At 44.9% G+C, this 23,903-nt stretch overlaps 1 protein-coding gene across 3 annotated transcripts in view; it reads right to left on the minus strand.

The window, feature by feature from the left end:
- PLD1 (phospholipase D1) overlaps nt 1-23,903 on the minus strand; it is a 137,569-nt gene that overhangs the window by 23,107 nt on the left and 90,559 nt on the right. For all 3 annotated transcript variants that reach the window (XM_035134147.3, XM_035134148.3, XM_035134149.3), the window contains 11 exons: nt 22,228-22,377; nt 20,932-21,015; nt 17,754-17,835; nt 14,300-14,410; nt 13,227-13,433; nt 11,225-11,444; nt 10,418-10,546; nt 6,462-6,580; nt 4,519-4,632; nt 1,754-1,864; nt 79-167 (listed from right to left, as the gene is read on the minus strand). In XM_035134147.3, the coding sequence (XP_034990038.1) occupies nt 79-167; nt 1,754-1,864; nt 4,519-4,632; nt 6,462-6,580; nt 10,418-10,546; nt 11,225-11,444; nt 13,227-13,433; nt 14,300-14,410; nt 17,754-17,835; nt 20,932-21,015; nt 22,228-22,377 (1,416 nt within the window). The remainder of the gene's footprint in view (nt 1-78; nt 168-1,753; nt 1,865-4,518; nt 4,633-6,461; nt 6,581-10,417; nt 10,547-11,224; nt 11,445-13,226; nt 13,434-14,299; nt 14,411-17,753; nt 17,836-20,931; nt 21,016-22,227; nt 22,378-23,903) is intronic.

Raw genomic sequence — 23,903 nt, forward strand, 5'->3', positions numbered from 1 at the left:
AATTTCCCCTGCTGCATTCTTCATCCCCCTGCCGCATTTTCCTAACCCCACCCAGACTGTATTTTCCAGCAAGATTACCTGTGCGCCTTGAGGATGCGTTGAGCGATGGCATCACCAATCCGGTTCGATACAACCTTGTCGTCCGCACAGCTAATGAAAAACTGGTTCTATGGTGTGGGAAAGCAAAACAGAAAGAAGCGGGAAATGACTGCGCTGTTCATAAATCTGATAGCTGCTGTAGGAAGTACCTGCCAAGGCAGTAGTTTTCAAACATGGAACCTTGAGGCTCCTTGGAAACTTATCACAGCTATGCTGGTGATGAGATCAGTAATGGCAGACAAGCTCTTCTGAAAGATTGCTTGCCCAGGTACCTGTGTCTTCCTGTGCAACCTTAGGAGAACACCAGATACACTCTACGTCCATCTATCTGATGCCTCCAGAGTCATAAGGACTCTTATCATCCTCAGCGAGCCTGGCTATGGTGGCTGATATGAGTTGTCATCCTAAACAACCTGGCAAGGGGGTGTTATCAGTGTCTTCCATTTGTGTGAGGCAATGGCAAAGTCTAACAGGTCCAGCTAGCCCACTGTGAAACCAAAGAACGCAGCCTGGGATGGATCCCACAATCCTTGGCAACACAGCAGACCAATATGCTGGTGAAAAGGGGCTCCCTAAGAGACGGATGTTTCTAAGCCAGGTTGCAACCCAAAGGAGGTGAAACCTATACAAATTCTACTCAGATTAATTGTAATCGGTGGAAGCTGGTCCATTGGGTCAAACTGGGTATGTTTACCCTCAAAAAATGGAGACTGGGAGGAGATATGATAGCCATCTTCAAATAAACAGAGAGATTGGGTGGCCAACTGGCATGGATATTTTAGCTGAGATTCCTGCACTGAAGGGGTTTAAACTAGATGACCCTCAGGGTCCCTCCCAACCCTACAAGTCTGACTCTACAAAATGGCACACTGCCCCACCAACCTTAATCCGCCTGGACATTGTGCACCTTCTCACTTACAACCAGTCCAAGGGTGGTCCTTGGACTGCTTCCTCCCTCTTAATCCCAATGTTGTCTCCGTAGAACTCACTAGGGAGGAGGATGGGGACAAAATGAGAACTAGTTGGCTCTGCCTGCCCTCGGATCTGGTGCCACCTACTGCAGGGCTACCTGACTTCTGCCGTACCAGTCCCAGCGGCCACCAGTTACCACTAGGGGTGTGGGACAGGGTGGGATGGGAAGTATGGGTCAATGGGGGGGAAAGATGGGAACAAAACTGGAATCAGTTGGCTCTTCCTCTCATTGTCTCTGGGCTAACTCAGGATAGGAGCATGAGAAACTTAATCTCAAGGTCGTTGGTTCAAGCCCCACATTGGGCAAAAGATTCCTACATTGCAGGGGACTGGGCCAGATGAACCTTGCGGTCCCTTCCAACTCTACAATTCTATGAATCCACCTGCTGTTGTTCTGCCCCAGCAGTTTCAATGGGTGCCAGCTGCACTTTAATATAGCTTTACTTTGTCTGGATTTCACCCAGATGACCAATCTCTTTGGTGTTTCACATCTATATGTAAATATCACGGACAGTGGTATGTTCGTTTCTTTACTGAAAGGTAAAGATGTTCACAACTGGAGATTTTTTCGAGAACAGCTTTGAACAGATAAGCAGAAACAATGCAAGTAATAATGATACTTTTAGAATGTGGTGCTGATTTCCTGCTGCGTTCTTTATACCTACAGATGGCGACTACTTGCCTCTATATAGACATAGTGTTTGCTGTTTTCTATCACATTAACATAAGCAGAATGAATGGACTCCTCATGGTACTTGATCCCAGCAGACCAGTCTGTAGCAGAGCGGAGCACCTAAAAAGGGAAAGATCAGTTGTTCTTTAGCATTGTACGGTATTTATTAGCTGCTTTTTATATGAAGTGTCATATGACTAATAATATATTTAAATGTACAAAAGAATCTCTAACACTTCTGTTCTCTTAGGTAGGCCAATATTCCTTTCACTACACAATTAGGGAACGAAAGCTGAGAGGGAGCGCTTTAAAAAGGTAAAGGACCCCTGACAGTTAAGTCCAGTCGCGAACGACTCTGGGGTTGCGGTGCTCATCTCGCTTTACTGGCCAAGGGAGCCGATGTTTGTCCACAAACAGCTTTTCTGGGTCATGTGGCCAGCATAACTAAGCCACTTCTGGTGAACCAGAGCAGCGCATGGAAACACCGTTTATCTTCCTGCCAGAGTGGTACCTATTTATCTACTTGCGCTTTGACGTGCTTTCGAACTGCTAGGTTGTCAGGAGCAGGGACCGAGCCAAAGGGGCTCACCCTGTCGTGGGGATTCAAACTGCTGACCTTCTGATTGGCAAGCCCTAGGCTCAGTGGTTTGGACCACAGTGCCACCCGCTTTTGGGGAGGCATATAAGAAGCTGCCAAATGTTGAGTCGGACTATTGGTTCGTATATAGCTCAGCATTGCCCAAACTAGCTGGGGATCAGGTTCCTTGAAGGATTGTGCCTCCCATATACACCTTCCCACATCTTGAAGTTGCATGAGGTCCTTTGCTGGGTGCCCCTGCCAAATGAGGTTTATGAGGTACCTACGTGGGGCAGGCTATTTTCCAATTTGGCATCTTGATTGTGGAACATCCTCCCAAGAGAAACTGGCCTGACACCTAAGTTGAGTGGAGATTTTTTTTTTCTTTCCCCAGGCGCTCCAGGTATTGGGGCTTTTAAGATCTTCTATACTCTTGATGTTCCCTGCAGCTAGTTTTAAACAAGCGGCAGGGAACATCAACAGTATATAGAAGATCTTAAAACCCTAATAACATTGAAACTTTAAGACTGAAGCGCCAGGCAATCATCTGGGGCAGGGCAGCAAAACCAGAATGAAGCCAGGACAGTAGGTTTGGATGCTATAAGTAGAAATTCTTAAACCAACTTCAAACCATGGCATAACAATGTGTGAGAACCAGGTCACTGCGGGAATGCAAAGCCAGCTTTAACATATACCATATGTCACAGAGAAAAATAGCTACCAGATTTTTAGAAGACATCTGAAGGCAGCCCTGTTTAGGGAGGCTTTTAATGTTTAATTGTTTTATTTCATTTTTCTGTTGTAAGCCGCCCAGAGTGGCTGGGGAAACCCAGCCAGATGGGCGGGGTATAAATAATAAATTTATTATTATTATTATTATTATTATTATTATTATTATTATTATTATTATTATCTTTTTCACTCTCTAGTTCTGTAACAATACTAAAACCAAAATAGCTTCAACAAAGTATGTCCATAACTGTTTGCTTCACCTGCTTAAAAATAACCAACTGAAGCTTCATTGAAGTTTGCAACCCCACTAACAGCAAATTCAACAAGATGCTTGCTCTTCCATTTATATACATCTGAATGTTAATCATAACCTATTTCTGTGGTTTACAAAGCTGCTTTAATCAAATGGAAATTGGTGAAGTAAGCCTAAAATATTGGATTCAGCTTGGGAACGTCCTAAATTGCCAGCTTTTGAGAAGGTTGCTCTGACCAGAGCAATTAAAATTGGAACAAATGCAATTTGTAGGGAATAATTTCCCAGGCAAACCCAGCTCACAAAATGTCTGGGAGCAGCCTGTGGTTTCCTGAAAATGTCTTTTCCTATTTGCATTCTTCAGCCAATGTTGTGCTGAGTTTTGTTTCCATCGTTTCCCCCGAAGGAATGATGGTGAAGAATTTTCTTTGAGTTTCTGGCTCTTCCATGGCAATCCTATACTTCTCTACTCAAAACTAAGTCGCACTGAATTCAGTGTAGCTTACTCCCAGGACTGCTGCTATAATATACTCACTGTATCAAGAGTCCTAGGCCATCTTTGTGATTGGCTTGTACATCAAATGAGCACTCTGATCTGTATCAGAGCAAGCCACACAGTTCTTCAGAAGATCATTTGCGCAAAAATTCTATACAGTCAGGGCCAAGGAGTGCCTTGTGTTGTTAACAAAAATCAAGAGATGTAACTAAGAACTCGAGTACAGTTTATCCCAAATATCCAACATCTTCCATGAAATTCCATAAACCACAACAGAGACTAAAGAAAATACAGCTATAATAATACTTTCAAAGACTCTCTGCTCTGCCACAAGGGCTAGTAACTTAGGCTGCAATCCTAAACATGTTTACTACAGAGTGGGTGTCTATACACAGTGGAACTCACTTCTGAGTCATCGTCCTTAGGATCGCTCTCTTATTAGCTGAGGTTCTCTATGGCTATGCTTTTAATCAAGAACTGTGAATGTTAAAAGGAGGACAGGAGAGGACCATCTTTTTTACGGTGTCTCCTGAGATGTCAAAGATCTAGTGCAGTCTGTTAAAAAGAAATGGCATTTGTTCTAGTAGTTTATGGCAGTTTCAATTTCAGGGGTGTTTTACGAGGCTTCTCATGAGAAGTCTAAAAGCTCACCTTATGCCAGTGTGTGTGTGTGTGTTTGTAAGTTGTAAATTGCCTACAACAAATGGCAGCCTTACCTGCACACTGGCACACACAGCATCGGGGACTTGGTACTTCAACTCGTCTGCTGTCTGCTGAGATTTCGGCAGCAGAAAAGGGTAGGAAAGGGATCTGTATTTGGGCTTCATGATCTTGGAAAGAACCACCACAAAAGAAGGATAAAATACACTGTCATGTATGTTCCGTTTTAACATCATTCTTAAGTTTCAATCCTATGCATATTCCCCCATATGCCACCCACCTTACTGGGTTGCCCAGCCCACTCTGGGAAGTTTCCAACAAAATACTAAAAGCACAATAAAACATCAACCGTTAAAAACTTCATAGAATTTGTGAATGCCTCCTTATGCACAAAAATGCTTCCTTATGCTACAAAAATACCTGAAGGAGCGTCTCAACCTCCATCGCTCTGCCCAGAGACTGAGGTCCAGTGCCGAGGGCCTTCTGGCGGTTCCCTCGCTGCGAGAAGCCAAGTTACAGGGAACCAGGCAGAGGGACTTCTCAGTAGTGGCACCCATCCTGTGGAACGCCCTCCCACCAGATGTCAAAGAGAAAAACAACTACCAAACTTTTAGAGGACATCTGAAGGCAGACCTCTTTAGGGAAGCTTTTAATCTTTAAGAAATTAGTGTATTCTAATATTTCTGTTGGAAGCTGCACAGAGTGGCTGGGGAAACCCAGCCAGATGGGCAGCGTATAGATAATAAATTATTACTATTACTAGTGGTCATTCAGCCCGTTAAGTAAACGAGCGCTAGAACATACTGGGAAGGCTTCCCCAGTTGGTTTCCTGCCTGCCAGGGGAGCGAGCAACTCTGCCAGGGTCCTCTCCTCTCCAGCCCAGCTTTGCAGAGGCGCTTGCACAGTCTCCGCCCACCTGCGACACCCGCTGACCATCGGGGATCCCTGTACCTGAAGACAGGGCCCGCGCTGTACGGCAGAGCCCGGGCTTGTGCAGGAAGCGTGAGCTCTCTGGGCACAGCGCTGCCATGTTGCTGTACCCAGCGAGGACCCCGTCCTCGAATCAGGGGCTGCCCGCGCGAGTGCATGTCTGCCTGTTCGTGCCACCTTGGACGCCCCGTCGCTGAGGGAGGAGGTGGCGGGCGGCGCGGAGGGACTCTGCCGCTTCCCCAGTGTCTCCAGCCCGAGTCCTGGTGCCACTGCCTGGCCGGAAGGAGCCTCCGCCGGGGCGAAGGCAAGCAAGGCGCAGAGTGGCAGCGGCACGTCATGTGTGCGCCCCGGGCCGGTCTACACGCTCTCTTTACCCGGCGCCGCTTCCTGCCTTTGCCCCTGGCCCGAGAGGCGGCGGTTCCTGCCGGCTGCTTGCCGTCATGTCCCACCAAACCGGCATCCAAGGTACTAAGCCCCTTCTTGGATAGCAGAACCCGCGGCTTCCCCCGGTGCCCTCCCTGCCCCCTTGGTCTGCTGGTCACCGGGGGGGAGCGTAGGGGGGGGGAGGGGGAAAAAGCAGCCTCCTCCTCCTCGCTCTTTACCGCAAGCACAGTGAGGCGCTTGTCCAGTGGGGAGCGGCGGTTGGCAGAGGGGTTGGGGGGGGAGCGCGCGCGTCCAATCCCTGTGTCCCTGGTTGTCTCTCCGTCCAATCCCTGTGTCCCTGGGGTACATGCGCAGTAACCCAGGGACACACGGGAAAACTGGACGCAGAAACACTTGCACTTTATCATATAGGATTACTATTATTATTATGCAGGCCCATATCCCCGTGAGCAACCCCACCCCATCTGAACACCAGAGAGAAAGTTTCTTGTCCAGCTTCCCTGCCTACTGAAGTGGGGCAGTCTATTCTCGCACCTTAGAACTCTCCTATTCCGTCCCCTCCTCATTCTGCTGCCTTTGTAGGTCAAGCCTCAGAATGCAGCCCTGCATGGAACTCAGCATATAAACTAAGAAACCACAAGGAGGTAGTTAGGCAGGCTCAGGTCTTCCATCAACGCAAACTCACCTTTGTGAAGTTCCAGCGCTGAATGAAATGCCGAGCCACATCCCGGGCAGCTTTCCCGTGCACCACTGAGGCGATGTCATGCCACGGCATCCTTGGCATGGTGTAGCGATCAATGAAGTCTATGTGGGCAGGCAAAGAAGCGTACATCATCCACCTGAGAAGTATCACCTGGCATTTCGGTCCAATTTACACTATGCATTTAAAGCAGTATCGTACCCCTTTAAACGGGCATAGCCTACCCCAAGGAATTCTGGGAACTTTAGTTAGCTATGGGTACTGAGTGTTGTAATCAGTGGTGAACAGTGCCGCTTGGCTGTCCGGGGAGGCACCCCCTGGGGGGCAGGGCGTTGCTCCGCAGCGTGCATGCATCCTGACGCATGTGCCGTGACATCACGACGCACGATGCGCACGCCAGGACGAGCCAGGACAGACTGCGTAGTCCATCCGGGTTGGTGTTGCTGCTCTGCTCGGCCGGCACCGGCAAACCGCTCCATAGCACACTGCTTCTTCCTGCTCAGGCGGAGGCCAGGGGTGCTGCCCCCGCCGGAGTGGAGCTAGGGGCGGCCTGCCCCCTTCACCCCTCCCTTGCTACGCGCCTGGTTGTAATGAGGCCACAATTCCCTTCATGAAGATACCCTCTCCAGAGATTCCTGGGAACAGGGATTGATAGTTAAACTACTCCGAGGTAGAATCTACACACACATTTTTTAAAAATTGTGAAAATCCTTTAAAAAAAAGTTTTGAAAAACATATTGAATTTGTCTTAGCTCACCATCACCACCCAGTGCCACGTTTGTATAATGCACATTACAACATAGTTTAGATGTTACAGGTAGGTAGCCGTGTTGGTCTGACGTAGTCAAAACTAAATAAAAAAATATCCTTCCAGTAGCACCTTAGAGACCAACTAAATGTTTTATTTGCAGCTGAGTCCTGAGACTGATAGCTCTGTGAGGTGGATAGGGGTGTCCTACAACTCTCAATGGTCTGAAGCTCAACATCAAAAAAACCAAGATCATGGCCACTGGTCCTATCACCTCCTGGCAAATAGAAGGGGAAGAAATGGAGGCAGTGAGAGATTTTACTTTCCTGGGCTCCTTGATCACTGCAGATGGTGACAGCAGTCACGAAATTAAAAGACGCCTGTTTCTTGGGAGAAAAGCAATGACAAACCTAGACAGCATCTTAAAAAGCAGAGACATCACCTTGCCTACAAAGGTCCGAATAGTTAAAGCTATGGTTTTCCCAGTAGTGATGTACGGAAGTGAGAGCTGGACCATAAAGAAGGCTGATCGCCGAAGAATTGATGCTTTTGAATTATGGTGCTGGAGGAGACTCTTGAGAGTCCCATGGACTGCAAGAAGATCAAACCTATCCACTCTTAAGGAAATCAGCCCTGAGTGCTCACTGGAAGGACAGATCGTGAAGCTGAGGCTCCAATACTTTGGCCACCTCATGAGAAGAGAAGAATCCTTGGAAAAGACCCTGATGTTGGGAAAGATTGAGGGCACTAGGAGAAGGGGACGACAGAGGACGAGATGATTGGACAGTGTTCTCGAAGCTACGAACATGAGTTTGACCAAACTGCGGGAGGCAGTGGAAGACAGGAGTGCCTGGCGTGCTATGGTCCATGGGGTCACGACTAAACGACTAAAGAACAACACAACTCTCAATGTCCTTAACAAACTACAGCTCCCATAATTCTTTGGGGGAACCCATGTCCACTTTAAGTGATATAATAGTGCTTTAAATGTGCAGTGCTTTAAAAGGGGCCCTAGATATGCTTCACCTAGGTATTTGCTTGGGTGATGTGGCAAAGAAGGTGCTGAGTCATCGGGTATTATTACACTACAGACTCACTGGCTCATAATGGAGATGTTCCATAAGATCAAGTGCTGGTTAAGATGCAGCAGGAAAAGAACTAGTCAAAGCACTTCCCGCCTCCTCTTTCAAGTCATTAAAGAGATTGCAAGATTCTGCCTCCAGTTTAAAACGAACCATACTTTCCTATGACACTCAGTCTGGTTTGCTTATGCTCTGGTTGATGAACAAAGATGACCTAAAGCCCTGTAAGGCTGACCCTGCAATGCAGCAGGTTAAGTGCATCAGGTTGTGCTATGAGCAGGAGAATAGATGAAGGCAGGAATTGGTGTCTGAATGATGCAGCAAGACTTTTTGAAGAGCTGGGCCTAGCAATAAGGTGGGACACTATTTAGGCAAAACGTCTGGGGCCAGCACTAAAACCACGACCTGGTCTGATTTGTTCTCACTAACTAGAATTCAAACAAACCACAGTTCCATATATTTGAATGCCATCGGGAACTGTGGTTTGTTTAAAATCACAGGTGAAACCTTTCAATATCCGCTGGTGCACAAGAGAGGAGGTGGGGGAGGGCATGACCCTAAGGCTCATCATGACGCATTCATGTAGCAGGAAATCATGGCTCATAGAATCATAGAATGTAGAGATGGAAGGGATCCCAAGGGCCATCTAGTCCAACCCCCTGAAATCTCAACTAGATCCTTCATGACAGATGGCCATGCAACCTCTACTTAAAAACCTCCAAGGAAGGAGGGATGCATGTTACAGCTCAAATGTCCTATTGTGTGGAGCTGGGGGAAGGTTGGAAAAAGTTGTGATAAATGCTGGGATCCTGGAAAAACTGGTTAAGGCATCTTAACCCACATTCAGCTCTCTTAAAAACTATGTGGACAATAGGGTGATGACTTTTTCATTTTTTTTCTCAAAAATTATTTCCTGTAGCACAAATGGATAAACTTTTGCCTATTAATGACTTAAATGAGGTATATTCCGTTGAAATATTTTAAAAGGTTACGCACAAACCATTTTAAATTTTTTTGCATGTCGTTTTACCATTTCATAAAATTGTATTAACAATTCTATATATATTTCGTATCAAATTTGGACACAACACCACATTCCACAATGGGGAGTGTTCTTGGCAACATAGGGTTTGTCACACCTGCGCAAGGTAAAAGCCCCTTTTTGGGACCTCAAAACTCAACCAGCAGACCCTGTCGGGCATGCTGGAAAAAGAACCTACAGGAGAGGTAGCAAAACATTGTCCTCTAGCGGCGTCTATACTTTTACTGCAGCTAAAAAAAGCTTCCTTGTGTGTTTGATGACCCTATATAATGTTGTATATATGTGACTCTAAAGCTTGCATTAAATTTTATATCTGCTTACAGTGACTTCAAAAATGGTCAAAAAACTGATAAATAAATTTTTTAAAATCATTTTGTGTGTGAGGTTTTTTTAAATCAAATCTCTTTGAAAGTAAGATTTTATCTAATCTTTAATGAAAGCTCATCAAATTATGAGACAGGGAAATGAGGTTGTAAAAAAGTCATCACCCTAGTGGACAACCTTCAAAGATCTGTGCTCAACAGCATGGGAGTTGCTGCCCCATTCCGAACTTAAAAATGGAAAGTGTAATGCTGGTGGTCAACAAAAGAGGTTTAAAGACTCTCTCAAGGCAAATCTTTTTTTAAAAAAAGTAGTATAAACACCAGCAATTGGGAAACACTGGCCTGCGAGCGCTCCAATTGGAGAACAGCCTTTACCAAAGGTGCCATGGACTTTGAAGATGCTTGAACTCAGGATGAAAGGGAGAAACATGCTAAGAGGAAGGCACATTTGGCAAACCCACACCGTGATCAACTCCCACCAAGAAACCAATGTCCCCACTGCGGAAGGATGCGTTGATCCAGTCAATTGGCTTCCACAGTCACTTACGAATTCACTGTAAAGACCGTGTTCATGGAAGACAACCTTACTCAGCTACGAGTGATCGCCAAAGAAAGAAGAAGAAGCCCCAATGTGCTGTGTGAACTGAACCCAACACACCAAGGAACACCAGTTTGGGGAGTTTCCCCTGACCAAAGACAAAATGGGTGCAAAAATGATACTGGTTCCCAATTGCAATAGTGCTTACCAGCAAAGGGTTTATCAAGCTGAATCCAATCTTTAAAGACAAAGTTGCAATAGTCCTTCCCATGCCAGAACCTGGTTTCACCAAGAAGCTCTCCAACGCCTGTCTTCATGCTCCGGATTGAGCCTTTATCTGTCCCAAACAGGGAAACACACAGATTTATTGGAGAACTCAACAAACACATCAACGTTACCCCACTGGCAACACCCAGCATGGATGCCAAAGCTAGTCCCTGGTTCAAATTGTCCAGCAGCCAAGAACTAATCCCTTCCCTACTATTCTCCTTTACTTTCTTTCCTAATTCTTTCCTTTTACACCTAGAAAGTCTTTTGCCATTTCCAATTTTGGCACTGTCCCTAGCAATTTCAATCCTTTTATAAACAAACAAGCACCGAAGCAAGCAAACGGGTTCAGAGCCTCAATTGCTCTATCTGTGCTATGGCTATAATCGCGCTTACACACGACTGCTGAAAGGATTGCCAATATAATGTATGTCGGTGCTTAACATACCCTTGAGATCCAGCACAGGGGAGTGGTTAGGAGTGAAGAGATCCTGGTTTTAATCCCCATAAAGCTCACTATCTCTCAGCCTAATCTACTTCAGGGACAGAAGACAGAAATGTAATATAAACACCAAGCATTTTTGTTCTTGGAACAGCTAACTTTTTTCCCTAGATGGTATCCTGCTTTGATATCTAGGAGGAGATAAACACCACAGCCTTTCTTTACTGAACATTCACGTGACGCCAAAATCTTAAGTCCTTCTTGCCTTATACCCACTGCCCGTCAAAACAATGAGGACTCACTCACTGGAATCGCTGTCTATACTGCTCACACTGTCTGCGTGGTGTAGGCCGTGCCGGTGGAGCTGCTTGTAGATGCTGAACCTGGCAAATCTCCTGGGTTTCCCTATTCCTTTCATCCTCAAAGGGTCCAGAGAGTCGTCGTTGTTCTCCTGCAACTGCAGCTTCGTTGGGGGCTCTGGTTCAGGGACGGTCGCTGGCTGTTCATCAGTGGGTTCAGCTGAAGGCTTGAGGCAGGGAAAAGACAGGTTATGGGCTCGTCTAAACAGTGGTGGTGGTGGTGGTGGGGGAGAACACGGTGCAGTCTTCCAAGGTGTATGGCCGTTTTGAAGGCAGATGGGCCAATAAAATGACCGAGCACTCACTCCCGCAGTAAGCTAGTATGCTAAAGAGAAGGGTTCATATACTTGCACGCAAAAGGCTATCGGAAAGGTAGATTGGAGCACTGTGGGATGTTACACATAGATAGCAGTCAAGTACAACATTCCTAGAGTGGACATGAAGGGGAATGTTTGCTCCAGTCAGTAGAAAACTTCCTGTTTCCCCCTGAGCTGGGACACACTTTTTCTGCATGTGACTAGAGGTGGGCATGACCTTACCTGCCCAGGTACTAAAAGGGACAAGGAAGGCGCCACCTTCCCTCTTCCCCATCTTGCATGCAATGTGTGAGCAACAAGTGACTGCCTCTTAGCAGTCACTGGGACCAACTCCCATATATGGTAGTTCCACATGTATATACTTTGTAACCTAAGTCTGCCTTCGGGGATCCATCTGTGAACTGAATGTGTGAGTAAACTTATTTTATAATATTTTACACAAGCTTGTGTCATGCCGATATCAGGGTGAAGGAAGTCAAAACTTTATGTTACTTATATTTGTGTGGTGTGAATGTTTAAGTTTCGTTGGGTGTAACTTTTATTGCCATTATCTAATTTTTAATTTGTTTTTATTGCTGTATATTGTTTTTGTTTTGTTGTTCTGGTGTATCAATAAAATTTATTTTGAAAAGAAAAGATTGTGTTGTGTCTATTCTTTTTAAGGGGTAGAAAAGGGTATCACCAGGAATCCTATACAGTGGTTCCTTGGTTTACGAACTTAATCCGTTCTGGAAGTCCATTCTTAAACCAAAAGGTTCTTAAACCAAGGTGTGCATTCCCATAGCAGCGGGGGACTCAATTTACAAATGGAACACACTCAACAGGTAGCGAAACATGTTCTTATTACAAGGCAAAGTTCACAAACCAAAACACCTACTTCTGGGTTTGCAGTATTCTTAATCCAAGTTGTTCATAAACTAAGCTGTTCTTAAACCAAGGTACCACTGTATTGATAAGCTTAAACAAGCCTGCAACAAGCTAACAGCTGTGTGTTTAAAAGGGAGATGCATTCTGCTAAGTATAGGGACTTGCTAACGCAAGTTAAAAAGGATATTATTAAACAATATATCCTCTCCTGCCTCCCTGAACATTCCCACAAGTACATGCATGTATCCACGAACGGCTCCATCAATGACATTCTCCAAGCATTTGCAAAGCCTGTTTCTCTCCCATGAAGTCACAGAACTATAGAATTGTAGAGTTGGATGGGATCCCAAGGGTCATTAGTCAACCCCCCTGCAAGACAGGAATCTCAACTGGAAAGGGGAAGAAGGAGATGCTCTTAGCGCGCGTGCCCCCAATTGTGGGTTAGGCTAAATGAGTGCCAGGACCAGGGCTACAAATGTACATACAGCAAAAAAAAAGTGTATATTTTTCACAGCTGCTTACAAAAATGTGTTTATTAGGAGTAATTCGCACCAAAATGCTGAGGATTTTAAAAAACAAACAAATTGCAGCTTGCTACAGAAATGTGAAGAACTGAATTTAAGATTTTAAAAATGAGAAACGGAGAGAATCCAAACCGACAGATTCATCTATCCCAAGTATGAACAAAGAAGCAACTTCAGATACGGCTCTGGAGATCTATGCATCGCCCAGACCAACAGCTGTGATTGTGGGCTCTGGACTCACCGAGAGGTTGGCCACAGATGCAGACTTGGTCGCCGTCATTCGTTTTGCGCTGCCGACGTCAGTCAGTCGGTGCTCGTTGTCATCCCACCTGCCGTAAGCCAAGTCGATGCCTCCGACAAAGGCTATGGACTGGTCAATGACCACCAGTTTCTCATGATGGGCCCACAAATAAACGGTTGAAGACACGTGATCTGGGTGCCTCATTACCTGCATGGAAAAGAGAGAGAGAGAGAGAGAGAGAGAGAGAGAGAATACCCAACCTTAAGCTCAGGTTATGTTGCAAGAAAAGCTGTCAATGGTTTTAAAAGAAAATTTCTAAATCCCTGAGAACATTTTACATTTCATGGTTACAATTTACAAGTGGGAGCAGCAGCATAATGTTACAGTAGGGGCAGTTCTGTTCCGTGTCCCAGACAGTCACCTCTGTCCTCTCCAGCATACTCCATTCCCTAATTGAGAGGAAACTGCTTTGAAAATGTCACACCTATTATATATGTTAAAAAAACCATGGTATCGTCTACAAAAGGGCTGTTTCTTCCTAAGCTGATCCTGAAGTTACAACCTGAGGATGGTATAGTACTGTATTTTCCCATGCATAACACGCCCCCATGTATAAGACGACCCCTTTTTAGTCCAAATAGCCGTTAATCGCTCTACAGCCTGCCCACCGCTGCAAATTGCACCCATCGCCGTGCCCACCAACTGGCTGCACGCTCGCCGCCCAAAGCCCACTTGCCACCTCAACACAACCACAGCCGATTGCACGTATTCCTCGCCGCTACTGTAAATCGATTGCCCAATTGCCACAGCCGCAGCCAATCGTCAGCAGGCCTTGCCGCAGCAACCAATCACACGCCCAATTGCCGCTGCCAATCTCCTGCTGGCTGTTGCCACCAATCGCCCATGCCCCCTCTGCTATCTGTGTATAAGACGACCTGAAATAATTTTGCCTACTATTTCTAAGGATAAAAAATATCGTCTTGTACATGGAAAAATACGGTATTTCTTTTTTTTTTAATGTGAATTTTATAAAAGGAATTAATAAGCATGCACATCATAAAGGGCATGAATACCTTGATGTTGGGGTGCAGGTGCATTAAGGTACGCTTGCTGTACTCACTGTTGATTCCAAGAGCAAGCTCCACCTCTTTATAAAGCATCACAAAGATTTTCACCCCTTGTTGCTGTCAAGAAACAAAACAGGAGTTACGGCGCTATGCAGATCTGACCACCGGTCAGAAACAAGATTGTTTGTGGCCATTTTATAACATATTCTCTTCCATTTGCAAGACCAAATTCCAAGTCTCCCACTGTGGAGGAAAACTGAAGTCTGTTGCGTGTGTACAGCAAACAAGGTACAAAAAAATATGTACATCTTTTTCCTCATTTTGCTTCTGCTAGTCATGAACAGCACTTCCCCAGATAAATCTGCCCAGATACTCAAGTCATCATTCTGCCGACCCACCTTACGGTGATTAACTAAGAGCAGGGCCTTTTTGGTAGTGGTAACCTGCTGTGGAATTTGCTTCCCAGGGAAGTTTATGTGGACTCTTCTCTCATGAGCTGCTGTGGCAAGCTACTGAGTTGTATCTAGCAGCTTCTCAGTGAACTATTCTGAGGCCCTGGACTGACTCTGCCCACTAGCCATTGGATCTTGCAGAACTGGCAGGAGTATAAAAGGACTTCCTGTTCCGCTTGAGCTTCACTTGAACAACGAGGCCTTCCTGAGCTCTGGAGTCTTCCTATATCCTTAGTTGTTCATTGGTCCTGACTTTTGGCTTGTTCCTTGGTCCTGTCTCCTGATACATCCTTTGGTACTGACTTACGCATTGCTTCTTGATCCTCCCTCCTGGTTTTAACCATGGATCAGCATGGACAAGAAAACAAACATGCAGGTTGGCAGAGTGAAGACTGCAGCCACATCGTTTCCACCTCCAGAGAAACCACAAACAGTAAATCAAGAGATTTGGTTGCAGCTCATGCTTCTCCTGGGAGAGACAAACTACGAGCCTGGATCTGGAGGTAATGGGGAGCCAAACCATGGCTTAGCCCAAGAGAAAGCAGGAACAGAGGAGGAATACCATGGCCACAATCTTTGCACCAGAAACCTGCACATTTGCTTGTTTGAGCTAAGCCATGGTTTGGCTTAGAGCTGCATGCAATCTGGGTCTCTTTCTACAAGAGTTCTATATTGCAAAGGACATTTATTTTAGCTGGCCTATGGTCCAGTATATCTGAAGGAGCGTCTCCACCTCCATCATTCTGCCCGGACACTGAGGTCCAGCACCAAGGGCCTTCTGGCGGTTCCCTCGTTGCGAGAAGCCAAGTTGCAGGGAACTAGGCAGAGGGCCTTCTCGGTGGTGGCACCTGCCCTGTGGAACACCCTCCCAACAGATGTCAAAGAGGAAAACAACTACCAGACTTTTAGAAGACATCTGAAGGCAGCCCTGTTCAGGGAGGCGTTTAATGTTTAATAGATTATTGTGTTTTATCTTTCTGTTGGAAGCCGCCCAGAGTGGCTGGGGAAACCCAGCCAGATGGGCGGGTATAAATAATTTATTATTATTATTATTATTATTATTATTATTATTATTATTTAAAATGTTTGTTAACGGTGCTGCTATTGTAAGTTTTTCTTGCATTGTGTTTTATAGCCACTTTAGACTGGCTATAAATAATTACATAACTAAATAAAGAATACTTAAATAACCAAAAACTCACTCTAACAATACTGCTCAGTGTTTAAAACCTCGTTAGTCCCCAAAGCAAGAGTGAGGAACCTTTGGTTCCCTAGGTGTTGATAAACTACAACTCCCATCAGTCCCAGAAAGTATGGCCAATGATCAGGGGTGATGGGAATTGAGGTTTACCAACATCTGGAGAGTCAAAGGTTCCTCACACCTACCCTAAAAATAATAATCACAGGACTGGCCTAGAAATCCCAAGTTCTGAAATCAGAACAAACTTGACCCTGCCTGCAGTGTCTAGGAAAACTGTTCTCCCCTCTAGTGTGATAAAGAATCTTGTGTTCTCCCTACTCTTCCGTGAGTCTGAATGTTATGGATTGTTTGATTTCTATCTCAGTCCCAAAGTGCAAGACAATATTCAGGGACGGAGCCCACTTTGCCACGAAGGGAGTAATCCTTTCTGACCCGTAAAAGCTTGAGAAGGCACTTAAGGTTCTCCTGACCGAGGCCTTTTATGATGATGACAGAAAGATCCCATTAAAATAATCTTTCACCTCAAACTCAATATCACGCTCCAGCCCACATAACAATAGAGTATGGACACAGCCAAGTGAAATTCTCTCCTAATTAGATCTCTATCTCCCTTGGAGGAGATTGATGCGGACCATTATCCGTGTAATGAGAATCCATTCTGAAAGCAGGCACGTGTTATAAATCAGGCTGCATTGCGGTGGCAACTTCTTGAAAAGCCAATTTATGCTATCTACCGTTATCAACGTTTATATCATTCACAGTTGGCCAAAGTGAGTACGCAGAGAAGAGAACAGCCAAGACCAGGCAGGAACACAGGATTAATGATGGGCAAGCCTGCTTCATCTTACAACAAAAATCAGCCGGGCTTCCTAAGTGTTCAGATTGAACACCTATAAACTCTACAAAGGCTCTGGAACCCTGGTGGGGTTATTTGCATCCAAGGACGGCTCCTAATCTCTTTGTTACTCCTTCCCCCATCCTCAAGCTATGGCTGTTTCAGAGGGGGAACAGGGTTTGGTAAGACCACCAGGATGCCAGTCAGACACCCCCTCAATGCAGAGCATCTGGGAAAACAATGACAATTAATACCAAAGAAGTTCATAGATATAAGAGAGGAATTCCTTCAGGAACTTCCCTGATTGCAATCTAGCTACGTGTTCTCAGGCAAGGGGGCATAGCTGCCAAGTTATCCCTTTTTTACAGGGATTTTCCCTTATGCTGAATAGGCTTCCTCGCGAGAAAAGGGGAAACTTGGCAGCTATGCAAGGGGGATTAAGGAGGCAGAGAAAATATTTAGAGCCTTTAGGAGAGCCAAGGCAGCTTTGGGATTGCTCTCCTCTACTATTTTATGGTTTACATACTTATGTATGTGTGTTTGCCTTGTGCAATTGTCAACATTCATCCTATATTTGAGACCTTATAATTCCTATAACACTTCAATTTCTCCAGGTGTTTACAAGTGAACCACTCTCTTTCAGCCTCAGTTTCCTGTCTGCAATACGGGGATAATGTTGGCCTAGCCATAGGCGCTAACTGTATGGGGATGAGGACACCTCAGCCCCCTAAAGTATGTGGGGAGAGGTTCAATATCGAGGGGCCGGGCTCCGCCAAGCCTCCCTGCAGTGGTGTTGGGCCTTGTCTGGCCTAGCTTTCTCCTCCCAACACACATGATGGCACAAGCATGTGTCACACATGTGATGTCACATGCACACGGCGAGCCCCCCCCCCCCAAAGTCAGGCGGAACTCAGTGCCTCTGGGCTTAGCTTTCAGAGCTGTGTAAAGATTCGGAGAACACAGCAAACTTACAGCTTTCCGCCTCAAAATGCAGTCTAATCTCCAGCGGTTGCCTTCCACCACTGGTCGTTTCATGAATATCTCTGGGCTCAGCCTGTAAGAGAGAGAGAAAGAGAGAAAGAGAGAAAGAGAGAGAGAGAGAGAGAGAGAGAGAGAGAGAAAGAAAGAAAGAAAGAAAGAAAGAAAGAAAGAAAGAAAGAAAGAAAGAAAGAAAAGTTGGTTGTACTCACTTCAAATATATTTTCAAATATAAGCATAGCTATTGAAAATTGTTTTTATTAGTAATAGTACTAGTAGTAGATCTATTACCTGCCCTTCAAAAGCAGGTCCCAGGGCAGGTCACAACAATTAAAAACTCAGAATTAAAAACAGTTCAACAGGTCACCTTCAGAAGAATAGGGTAGGTTCTGAAAACACAAATCTCAGGCATCAAAGGCCACTCCTACCTACATCTGTAAAAACAGCGTCTCCGCCCTGATGCATTCATAAATAAAAAGCCCCTTGCAATGATTTATTTTCTGAATGTGCTTTTTATCCATTGTTTTCAACAATGCTGCAGTATATGTAACGGCCGACATCTGTGATTGAGTCAACAAATCTATTGTTTGTGGAGTGACCTCACGGAGGAATTTGTCACTCAAGTTCTGAGGAGGAGCAGCAGAAGTGTTAAATCCAGAGCGCATGCAGGAGACCATGCTAGCTTAGCCAACATGAATTATTCTGAAATTACTGCAGCTGTTTTGTAAATTAGGCCCAAATCCATTCACGCAGCGCAAAACGTAATGGTGTTTACTTTCCAGTGGGTGCCGCAAGACGTACTCCCCAGTACGTGAGCTTAGGGTGGCAGCACTTAGGGCAAATTCAACATGTTGGGGGCTGCCATATTTATCATTTGTAAAGGAACGGGAGGTGTGTACAAAAGGTACACACAGGGGGTGCTAGGCGAACTGAATCTACTGCCCCATGCTCCGTCACTCCAAGGAATCTTTTTTTCCAGCCTGAATCCATTGCTGAAAGTGAGCCATGCAAAGGAGAGAAGTCCCTGAATTTGGGGCATGGAATCAGGGGTCAGGATGAAATGGGGTGGTTTCAGATGGCGAAAGCTGATTACTATATTTTATTTTTCTGTTGGAAGCCGCCCAGAGTGGCTGGGGAAATCCAGCCAGATGGGCGGGGTATAAATAATTTATTATTATTATTATTATTATTATTATTATTATTATTATTATTATTATTATTATTTGGGGGTAGATTTTGGGTGGCCATTTTTTAGGTCCTAGCATTTTTCACACAAAAAATTGCCTCTCATATCAAGGCTACATTATGCAAGGGGGTTGGCGGTTTGCAGTGGGAGCTAAATTGATGGTACTGGTGGTTTTTTTTATTTAAAAAAACACATTCAAAATGGAAAAGTGCCCAGCTGCAAATCACTAGAGGCTGGTTCATTAGGCTGAATGGAGCATTGGAGAACTCTGATGGAAACAGAAGCTTAAATTGCCAATGTTCGCTTTTTCATCCCGCATCCAGAATGCAAATCAATTTGACAGATATGATCGCCGTTTGCTGTTACAATCTTCAGTCTCCAAACAATACGTAACTGATGATGTTCCCTTCCCATCGAAATGAATGGTGTGGAGTAACAGAATAATTACATAATTAACTGTGTAATTAATTACATAATTAACTATGTAAAGTTCTGCCAAACAGCTGACAGCAAGAGGAATAACACAGTTTTTTGTCATAAGTCAAACGAATGAAGAATGGAAACAGAGCTAAATATGGCAAACATGAATCGGAATGGAACAGTGTCTTCTTGCCCCACCAACCTCAGAATTTCTGAAAGGCGGTGCTTTGGATCTTAGGCAATAATAAAAGCTCAACAACTTTTGGTGTGTCCTGGTTTTTACTTTTTGAAATATGGCAACCCTACCTATTCCCCTCACAGAGAAGTTTAACGATCCACCTCTCTTCTCAGAGAACTGTGGGAAATGGAGATCTGCAAAGGAAAGTGGGCTCTTCTAACAAGTCTCAGCACTTTTAATAAACTACAACTCCCAGAATTCTTGAGGGCAAGCCATGACTTCAGAGTGCCTTAAATGTATGGTGCAAATGTGGCCTTACTAATGACCGGTCAAGGGACGATTCTGCCAGTCCACCTACTGTTAGGTCTCCTTTCCTTCTGCCCTATCACTGCCACAAATGTTACCAGGCAAGCACTACAAAAACTTGCAAATAATCCACACCCTCTCTCCCTCTCCAATTTTGCCAACTGTAAATGAGCCGTCAATTTTTTTGGGTGTGGGTGGGTGACGTTTTCACTCAGTCCTAGTTCCGCTTGCCTCACTTCTATGTTGCATATTTAGATGTAAATATTGCCCTTTATATGGGAACGGAACAAATGTGTGTGAATAATAATAAGGCGTGCTATGGTCCATGGGGTCACGAAGAGCCGGACACGACTAAACGACTAAACAACAACAACAACAACAACAACAATAATAGTGGCTGCCACTCTGGGTGGATGATGACATAAAATCCAGTCTGCACCAGTGCTTGAATGATAAGGGGAAAGTGGGGAGCTGGAAGATTCTGGAAACAGTAGCTTAGAGAACTGGTAGAAAAGATAAACGGGCAAGTATCCCCTCCCCTGTAATTTGAGGGCCAGTCTTTGCGCCTCACATCTTTCAATTCAGCTGCTAAGTGTTAAGAGAAGTCAGCTTATAAAACTGGATTTTTCACAAGAAGGTGAAAACGCCAACATGGAAAACTGGTTGAAAAGTTACTTCTCTCTCTTCTTTTCCTTTTTGGCTGGTTCCAATTTGGTTTCCTGGCCAAGTGTCCTGAAAAGACCTTTACAGCAAAGCAACATAAAACACCCTGTCTCTGCGACGGTTGTTTCTGTTTCCAAACCATCTGGTCCTGCTGTTCAGCCTCCATGCTGAAAGGGCCCTTAACAGGGCAGCCTTAGAACATTTTAATGGAAGACGGTCAACCCGGTGCCCTCCAGATGTTTTGAACTACAACTCCCATCAGCCCCTAGCCAGCATGGTTTGTGATGCAACATGGAATCTAGCTGGATTTTTCTTAACCCCACAAACCTGGTTCCTGGGAACACTTTAGGAGGTAAATGTGCATGTTTGTGCAAGACAGACAGAGATAGAAAATCAAACCGTGCAAATGAAATACTAACCACCAATCTGTGATGAAAATCTCTTCTTTGGCAGCTTCCATGGCATTGGCGACGTCTTCAAAGTACCCTTTTGCATTCACGTACCTAAAAGCAACGGCATTAGTTTGATTTCTGTCCAACTGAGAGGAAAAGAGGGGAGGAAGGGGAATAGCAGAGATATGCCCAGCAGGCTCATAGGGTTAGCTTTTCCTGTAGTTTGGAACAAAGACAGAGGGATACAAACAGATATGAAAAGAAGAGTCATTCGGCGGCTGGGGGGAAGAGAAGCGACTTCATTCACTGCTCCTGGCAGCTGCCACCCCCCCCACCCCAAAATAGCTCCCGGTCACTGTGTGTGGTGTCTGTTGTCTGCTACACACACACACAGACTGAAGGTTAAGTAATCTCCCCCCCGCCCCGCCCAAAAATATACAGTATGAACCAAAAATTTAAAAAGAATGAACTGATTATGATTTTAATGAACGTGTTACAAAACAAATGAGTTTTAACAACAAACAAGAATATTTTGGGTCGCTAGAGGACAAAGTAGATGTGATATAGGAGTGCTCCTTTTTCTGGAAAAGAAAAGGAAAAATGATGATGATGACGACAATAATAATAATAATAATAATAATAATAATAATAATAATAATAATATTTATTTATTTATTTATTTATTTATGCCCCATGCATTGATAAAATTGCTAACACAAAATGGTGCAATGGGCAGCAAAAAAACAGAAAAAGAAAGAAGAATTACTTGTGCTCTGTAGTGGTGAGGACTGTCTTAAAGGAAAGTCCTGAATGTAGGGCATCCATACATATAACCACCCACTTTTTTTTATAAACATAAAATAAAAGCAGCCACAATAGATTGGGACCTGTGTATGTGTGAGCGTGTGTGTGTTAAAAAAACCTTTCCCTGCAGTTCCATTTCCCCAGTTGGAACTTTAGCTGTATAATTCCTGGATGTTTACTCCTACTGGACAAGCAGTAGCTTGAGGGGGTTATTTTGGTCGGCAATTTATTAAATCTTAATCAAGGTGTAATAGACAGTTTCATTAGGAAGGCCAATTGCCCACAAAAAGCTGAAAGGCAGAGATTCTTCGTGGTATAATTACATCACATTTGGGGGTTTGTGCACTGGAGTCCACAGAAACTAGCTTAGAGAACATCGCGGCCACCCCCTCCCCCTCCCCCTTTTTGATGGTATGGTTCCTATGTCATCAACAGGCAGAGATTCAACAGGTTTTGCACCTCACTGCATCTCACGCCGGGGAAAGCTATGAGAGCAGAGAGCAGTAAGCCACCTCTTACCACTTTGCCAAGGTGTCCTCCTGGATAGCTGCGTATGAGCCAAATCTGTGATGTTTGAGGAAGTTTGTGCCGTTTTTCTGAATGAATTCTTCTATCCCTTGGCACCACCAGAGAGCATGTCGATAGCTGTTGCACTTCAAAATCAGTGACCTAGAAGGGGGAAATAAAGCCATGCAATGAGAGGGGGGGGAATTATTTATTATTATAATTTATTTATTTTATTTCTATACTGCCCTATACCCGAAGGTCTCAGGGCGGTTCACATTAAAAGAAAAGAGAATGAAGACCAAAAAATAATAATAATCTTGATTTGGGAGGCAGTATCTCTCTGAATGGTGACCCAGGTGGCGCTGTGGGTTAAATCACAGAGTCTAGGGCTTGCTGATCAGAAGGTCAGCAGTTCGAATCCCTGCAACAGGGTGAACTCCCATTGCTCGGTCCCAGCTCCTGCCCACCTAGCAGTTCGAAAGCACATCAAAGTGCAAGTAGATAAATAGGGGGGAAGGTAAACGGCATTTCCGTGTGCTGCTCTGGTTCACCAGAAGCAGCTTTGTCATGCTGGCCACATGACCCGGAAGCTGTCTGCGGACAAACACTGGCTCCCTTGGCATATAGAGCGAGATGAGCGCCACAACCCCAGAGTCAGACACGACTGGACCTGATGGTCAGGGGCCCCTTTACCTTTACCTTTATCTCTCTGAATACTAGTTACTGAAAGTCACAAGGAAGGAGAGTGCTCCTGAACTCGGGTCCTGTTTGCAGATTTCCCATAGGTATCTGGCTGGCCACTGTGTGAATAGACTGCTGGACTATATGAGCCTTTGGCCTGATCCAGCAGGGGGTCTTCTTATGCTGACTGGGCATGCAGGTTATTGTCATTTTATTGATGATCGCTTAACAAGGTGCGTAGCTTTGTTTCGGAAGCTGGCACTATATAGAGATGGTGATCCAAAAGCAATGTCCCTAATCCATGCAGGAAGATGGATGCATGAACACAGTGGGGCCGTTTTGGACATTTCCCTCAAAATTTGCTGCCCTCTGCAGCACCAGCTGTTTTCCAAACCACTGCCTGGAGACTCTGGGGATTGAACCCAGGGCTTTCTGAATGCAAAGCAGATGCTCTGAGACTGAGCTACAGCCTTTCCCTTGTAGACTGTGCTGAGAGTCTACAACGCAGGAAGTGAGGGAATTTGTCTACAGGAGAAATTCTTCCTTGGCCCCGAATATGGCAGCTGAAGATACCGTAGCAAGGTCTTCACACTACCCTGCCCACCTTCGTTTAGCTAACATCCGTTGAGATCCTTCTCCACAAACAGCACAATGCTGAATCTGACCGTGCTATATATAGCAGCTATTAAAGTTACCAAGGAGGCCCAAAGCGCAGAGAGCAAGTGGTCATGTATCACAAGGTTATCAATATTTGACAAGTCTTCTTCAGTCAGGTGAATAATGAAGAGTGTCACGAATGGGGAGTTGAACAAATATCCCAACTATGGCTTCTCTCAGTTTTTCGTTTTCCCAGTATTAAGTTCCGTTCTCCACATCTCTACGTCAGTCTGCATTTCCCTCCCCACTCAATAGCATTTTAGTGTGAATTTTGCCTAACAAATACCCATGCAATTTTGCCTAATATAAACATTCTTGCAAAGCAATTTCTCCTAATATAATTCATTTGC

The sequence above is a fragment of the Zootoca vivipara genome, chromosome 5 (assembly GCF_965207765.1).
Source record: "Zootoca vivipara chromosome 5, rZooViv2.hap1.1, whole genome shotgun sequence".
In the NCBI taxonomy this organism is placed as follows: domain Eukaryota; kingdom Metazoa; phylum Chordata; class Lepidosauria; order Squamata; family Lacertidae; genus Zootoca; species Zootoca vivipara.